The sequence below is a fragment of the Malus domestica genome, chromosome 01, assembly GCF_042453785.1.
Source record: "Malus domestica chromosome 01, GDT2T_hap1".
Classification (NCBI taxonomy): Eukaryota; Viridiplantae; Streptophyta; class Magnoliopsida; order Rosales; family Rosaceae; genus Malus; species Malus domestica.
The window spans coordinates 2161769-2168513 of NC_091661.1; the positions used below are offsets into that span (position 1 = coordinate 2161769).

The 6745-nt window shown below is 35.9% G+C and overlaps 1 protein-coding gene across 4 annotated transcripts; it reads right to left on the reverse strand.

Moving 5' to 3' along the window:
* Positions 1-496: 496 nt before the first annotated feature.
* Positions 497-6367, reverse strand: LOC139196393 (probable glucan 1,3-alpha-glucosidase). 4 transcript variants are annotated; one of them, XM_070822280.1, is made up of 6 exons: positions 3902-6367; positions 3597-3776; positions 3385-3520; positions 1897-2107; positions 1589-1795; positions 497-901 (listed from the first exon to the last, which is right to left on the reverse strand). In XM_070822280.1, exons 4-6 carry the CDS (start codon positions 2059-2061, stop codon positions 731-733), a joined length of 543 nt encoding a protein of 180 aa, XP_070678381.1. In that variant the 5' UTR covers positions 2062-2107; positions 3385-3520; positions 3597-3776; positions 3902-6367; the 3' UTR covers positions 497-730. The 4 variants fall into 4 exon arrangements, with proteins under 4 accessions (XP_070678381.1, XP_070678380.1, XP_070678374.1 ...); XM_070822279.1 differs by having other exon boundaries at positions 3597-3779; XM_070822273.1 differs by having other exon boundaries at positions 3597-3836.
* Positions 6368-6745: the final 378 nt, after the last annotated feature.

Sequence of the window (6745 nt, forward strand, 5' to 3'; positions counted from 1 at the left end):
GTGATGCAACAAAGTTGATTGTTCTCTTGCTCAATGCTGTCAAGATTAGTGTGCTCCAACTCTTTTATTCCATCTCAAAGTATTTGGCAAATCTGCATGATTTCATTTTGGCAGGATATGAGTTAATGATCTTTGTTTTTTGGGTGAACACACTGAAGAAGTTTTGGAAGGACATGGTTCGTGATTTAAAGACCACACAAAAGCTAATACTGCATATGAGTATGGTAGACCATTGGACAAATTGGCTGGCCTCTTTCCCGATTGCTGCATGCGTCTTTCTCGGTTTGAGAAGCTTGAGGACAAGCCTCATATTAAGGGGGTGGGATTGATGCGACTCTAAACTATTGGGCTTTGGTTATGACTAGTTAGACCACCTATTGTCATTACTATCCATTAGGCCCATTACTTAGGTAATACTATTAGACCCATCCATACCTCAAACCCTAGCTATCTTGAGTGTATTTAAACCTCTTTTATGATGTAAAGAGACTATGAATGAAGATATGAATTTCCTTTGATTTCCTTTTCCATTTCCTGCATTTACTTTCTTGCATTATCCCTCTTACGATGTCAGATCCTATCAATAATTCTCACATGTAAAGTACTTGGTGTTTTCCTCCAGTTACTAATCTAAGAAATATCCCTCCTCCAACCCAAGAAAAGAACGAAAAAAAGTCCTACAGGACATCTTATCAGTTCACAGCATGAGAATAACGAAAAACTAAAATTCTTATAACATTTTTATCACCCAATCATCAGCTATCCGGACATTGGGTTTGCGGATTGTTATCGCAGTTGGACCTTGCTTCGAATGCATGAGAAGTGGGCCCAGTTCAATTTCGGCCTTCTGACTTGCGGGTTCAATTAGAGCGCCTTTCTGCCCAGTGGAGAGTATTTCAATCTGCTATCATATTTCTCTAAAACGTGTAAATAAATTGGTATAGGTAGTAAATTTTAAATTCCACAACAGATATCTATTCACCGAATCATCAAAATGCTTAGGCAATACAAAACATTGATTGTTGGCTCTATATGAAACGGATAGACTCTATAGGGTGGAAATACAATCTTCAAGGCTAATGAATTATGAAACCTACCGGTATTTCTTATTACGCTAAGGAGAGCACATAAAAAGGTATAGAGTGTTTGACATAATCCGCACGTAAATGTCAAGTGCGTCTTTAATCTCCAGATCCGTACAGAAGTATACCCCATTCTTAAAAGCCACACCCTCTAGATTTTCTCGCTAAATTGGTCGTCTCAGACGTATGAGTAGAGACCATTGTTCTTTGCCAACAAGTACTTATTATGCGTAGGAACAATGTCCTCAACATGATGAAGTTCAACTATGTTCTCGACATCATGAAGTTCGCGGAAACTCTAATGCTGAGGATTTTCTTTGATATTTACCAAAGAGAGACTGGGATTCAAGCAAGGATAAGAAATAGACTATCAATGTGAGCCCTCGAATGGATTTACATTTTCATTAATGGATATTTTTATATCAAAGATGTAGAAGTCCTTGTTCTAACTTCTATACATACAAAAGTTAATCGAGTATCCTAAACTTTAAAGTCAAAAGACATACCAGAGTGTATGGATCATTCACCATCTGTGTGGAACTTTGACGAAACCGGTCTTTCCTTGGTATGATGGTTCCAGCCCTTTGGAAGGCAGGAACACTTTCTTCATTAACGTCCAACTTATAGATTTTACCTCCCTTGTATGCGACTCCAGTTTTTGTGTCATACCATAATTCCTTTCCAGGCAAAAACAGTGAAGCATGTCTTGCACGCTTGCACAACATAATAAAATAACACCACAGTATCAAAAGAGTAGAACACAAAAACAGGTAGACAGGAACAATGAATGAGTAATATCAACCTAGAATAATACCTCTGCATAAATCCCTTGCACCAGAAGACTGTTTCCAATCATAAAAGCCTCGTCATTGCTGAAAGTAGTTTCTTCAGAAGGAAACTCCATCCATAATGGACGAACAACTGGCACACCAGTTGTGTTTGCCTCTCTGAATAATGTGTAGAAATATGGAAGCAACATGTAACGAGTGCGTATGGCCTCCCTAATACGTTCAGTATTTTTATCTCTGTAATCAAGGTAAAGACCATTTGATTGATTTCAGTCATATCTTATATACCAGCAATATTTCACGTGTTCTCAAATTTTGAATCACACAAACACATTTCAGTTTTTCAAGGAGAAGGTATGTTATGGTTTTGATTCCTGTCTTAGACTTCAAGCAATAATAATATCATCTTTCTAGACAATAAAATGTTCACAAGGGGATATGACCAAGCAATTAGATAATAGACCATGAAGACAATCATATTGCATAAGTATCACAACACTACTTCATTTAAAGGCACTTAACCATCATAGAGTGCTCGCCCACCAAAAGTACTACAATATTCCACTTCATTTATTTGAAAGAAAAATTAAATCAGTATTAGTTGGACCATAGTGGAACGCTTGTTATGTCTGAACCAGTGTTTTTTAAAACCTCACCTCGGGGCACTCCTAGGAGGCCTTGGAGGCGGGGCGGCTGGGTTTTTGCCCCTGTTTTGTGGGGGTCGGCGTAAGGCGGCCTTAGGGCGCGCCTAGGCCGTTGAGGTGCGCCCAGGTGTTCATCTGGGCTTTTTTTCCTTTGAAACCCAGGTCTGGCTCTGAAATGCAGAGAAGCTGTTCTAGTTTCAACGAAGAAGAGAGTTTCTCTCTAATGCTAACTCTTTTCTATTTTTTTGTTTTTTTAATTGTTGCCCATGTAGATTCCGCCACCTAGCATTTTGATTAACAAAGATTTATTTCTCTTGAATTTCCCTATAACTGATCCACTCACTCAGCCTTTATTTTCCTTTAAATTCCCTATAATATTGCCTACTCAGCCTTTATTTCATTTTAAATTTCCTATAATTGCTCCACTTAGCCTTTATTTCCTTTTGAATTCCCTATAATTGCGACTTTGAGCCTTTATTTTCCTTGAAACTCCCTATAATTGTGGCCACTCAGTCTTATTTCTCTTGAAGTTCTCTATAAATGCTTACTATAAATTAAATAACTACAACATTCTAAGACTATATGACATAGTTTCCAATTACAACTAGACTTAGTAATGAAAAAGATGATATTATCTTTGATTTAGTTATAATTATATTTGTTTTTCAAAGTATTATGTTTTATAAATATAACTATATACTTAGTATATATTAAAATATTAGGTGTCATGAGGCTTCGCCTCACGCCTCAAGGCTATCCAAGAAACGCCTCGCCTACGCCTTCTCCTTTTAAAACATTGATCTGAACATATTCTCTTTTAAGAGAATATTCTAAAATAGCAAAAATATACTCATAGAGAGGAAATCCTACCCAAAAAACCATGGTTCTCGCCTTTTGGTGTCATGATGGGCATGGCCCCTTTAAAATGGATAGTATGCCCCCAACTGATACCAACGAACTAACAACTCAGGTTCTGAATTGCCAAAAAACCCACCAACATCAGCACCTGTAACAACATTACATCCATGAGTACCAGTTGAAAAAGAAACTTTGTGTTAATAAGAAAATATTGCTCTTGATACCTGAGAATGAGATCCCAATAAGACCAAGTGTCAAAACCATTGGAACTGAAACCCTAAGGTGATCCCAATCAGCTGAATTATCTCCTGTCCATACTGCTCCATGCCTTTGAATTCCAGCAAATAATGCTCTTGATAAAACAAAAGGCCTATCCCTTCCATCACCTCGCTTCACAAGCCCATCTGCTGTAGCCATGTGAAAGTAGTACCCATAGGCATTATGTAACTCTCCATGTTCTACACCTTCACCATGTAATGTTAGCCTTATAAGGTTATACAATTAAAACACAAACGAAGGAGTGACTGACCTGATTCCAATGGTAGTTATCGAAGATGCAACAGCCATGCAAGCAAGACGTGATCGATAAAACTCCAATCTTTATGTTTGCCGTGACAAACAGAAACACCAACTCTTCTGTAAACTCCTAGCTTTATGACAATGCTCTATGGGAAGCCTTAGTTGTTGTGTCTAGGGTTAGCAGGGACCGGTGTTTATATACTAGCAAAAAAATCTTAGATTCCGTCCATAAGGGAAAACTAAAACTCTCCTTTCTTGGCTCTCAAGTAAAATATCATAATCATATATTATTAAGGATTCCATCAATCCTATTTCCAATATAAGACACCTTATATAGGATTGATATCTTTAAGAGATCAAATCACAATTAACATTATTCTCCAATATTACATTCCTATTACATATAGTAGACCACTTAAAGGTTGATTTATATTGGATAAATCCAACATTCTCCCACTTGGTCTACAAAATGTAATATTCATGTTTATACTTGAGATTGGAGACTAATGTCACTTTAGTGGCCATGTAACAGTGATTACATCTCGTCCTTAATGCAGCTTCTGTCAAATGCATTTCTTAACATGGAACAAACAAGGTTGTAGAGTTGACACAACCCAGAACCTTCATAATCACACATGCTAAGATCCTCATTCACATGAAACAAAAATTATGATCAAGAGATGAAACTTTAAAATTAAACTTTAAATTAATCAAAATGTCTTACTTTATATCATCTCAGGTCCACCTTATTGTAACTCACAAGTTACACTTTATGCTTCTTCGAAGCCTTAAATCTGCCAATGCAGATATCCTTCATCTAATGAAACCACCATAACGTGCAGGTGTGAATACATCTCCAAAACAATCATGCATCACTTTCATTAGATCAATAATAATACAAACGATGTTTGTAGCCAACGGACACAACTGAAAATACCAAATAGGCACATGTCCAAGTAAAATATCCCAAAAACTTCATAAAACAAATTAATTCAACACTTGTGAGCAAGATGAATTAATATGTTTTTGACACTAATCTATGCACCATACCAGTTACTTTCATAGTGATTTCCAACACCTACGGGCAAGATGGAAATCCTCACAACTGAGGTAGTGCACAAACCATGCCATGACATTTAATATGCAATTTGATAACAACTTGAAATCTGATATATATTTCATCAGATGATTGACTAGCACACGAAAAATGTGACTTAATGAATCCAACTGGAGATTAATATGAATACATGGATTCTATACATACTTTATAGGTCATCTGCAAATGTAAGGCATTACTAACACGAAACTCAAACTCCCACTGATCTGCAACATCGTTACTTAATTTGCAAATCAAAAGTCACTTAAATCATACTGCCTTTGGGAATAGCCTTACTTAGTCAATGAATGCATATTACCTCAATAAAAGGTATAACTAAGCATGAAAGCATTCACTGCTGTTTACACAAAAAATGTGCATCCAACAACCATCTTATATGTATTAATAAGTCCATATTTATGCTAAGTCCTTATGAGCCCCAAAACAAATGATCAACTGAGAAATCCAAATGATTGCAAGTAACAGAAAAATGTACGCATATACCAAGTATCCACTCGTGCAACTTAACATATTATGGATATTCGAGTAACCCAAATTCATGGAAGATAGAATAATGCTTTAATAGATTCATGCAAGTCCACTTAGTGCTCAAAATTTTAGAACAACTCCCACTAAGTTTTCAAGTTTATACTTGCAAATAAGTTAATGAGTGTGAAGCCCAATTTTCGTTCACTAATTCTCCCACTTGGGCAAACACTCATTAATATATTCTTTCAAAGATGTACCTAAAGAAAATGTCTTTATATATTAGACATAATAAAATAGACATCACAACCAACATAAAGTTGTCAAACAGAATTTCAGCAATGAGTTACACTTACTTTAGAATTTATCATAATTAATTTACAAGCTTGATTGCTACCAAATTTATATTGATCAAAATAGACATACTAATCTTCATAAAATAGAAATACAGAGCAATTTTGGGTCAAAATAGTAGTCTAAAGTCACGTCTCAAAAAAAACATCACAATCTGCCAGTAAAAACTGTCTATACGAGCATGGGTTACTAGTAAATTCACCATAATTAACATACATGGCAGAAAATTACGAAAATTTTCAGACACATAGTAGACATTTATATGTTGAACATATCCAAAATTCAGGTCATTTGGTGATCATTAGACGTGTCATTCACCCGATTTAAATCAAGACATGCAATCTGCCAGAAACAATTATGTGCATCTATCATGAATTTATATATCCATAACAAATTCAATTTCATATCATTTCAATTTCGATGTCCAAAAGAAACTTTAGTAGTCAAATTTCATCCTCTAAACCGACATCATAATTCAAATTGAAAAGATTTACAAGCATAAGACTTAAACAATGCGTACCTTAGCAATCATTGATTAACCTTCATTGTCACAGCCTGTCCCGGAATTTTAATTCCGAGGACGTGAAAGTACTAAATTATCCCTAAACGGGATTAAGGTGCGTCACTTATCTATTGGTTTTTACCTAAATCCCCTAATCTATTGTTAATTGGAATATTATTTAGTGTCAGAAACATAAACTTAGACTTAGGGGTACAATTACATACTAAAGTTTTAATGTTGGTTTTGGAATTTATCACGTGGGATCCCCACCTCCTGAATTCCTTCCCCAAAACCCGTAGGTTGTCTCTTCCTCAGCTCTCCTTAGTCTCACTCTCTCTCTCTTTCTTCATTTCAGACTCTCTCATTCTCTCTCTTACTCTCGAACTCACTCGAACTCACGGCAAACACCAAGAACA

Bases quoted from the DNA above. Each gene is read 5' to 3' on its own strand.
- LOC139196393 (XM_070822280.1), bottom strand. From the start codon at position 2,061: ATGTTGCTTCCATATTTCTACACATTATTCAGAGAGGCAAACACAACT. The intron at 1,796-1,896 runs GTATTATTCTAG...ATGTTGTGCAAG, and splicing joins TGCAAGGGATTTATGCAGAG to CGTGCAAGACATGCTTCACT. The intron at 902-1,588 runs GTATGTCTTTTG...ATATGATAGCAG, and splicing joins TGAATGATCCATACACTCTG to ATTGAAATACTCTCCACTGG.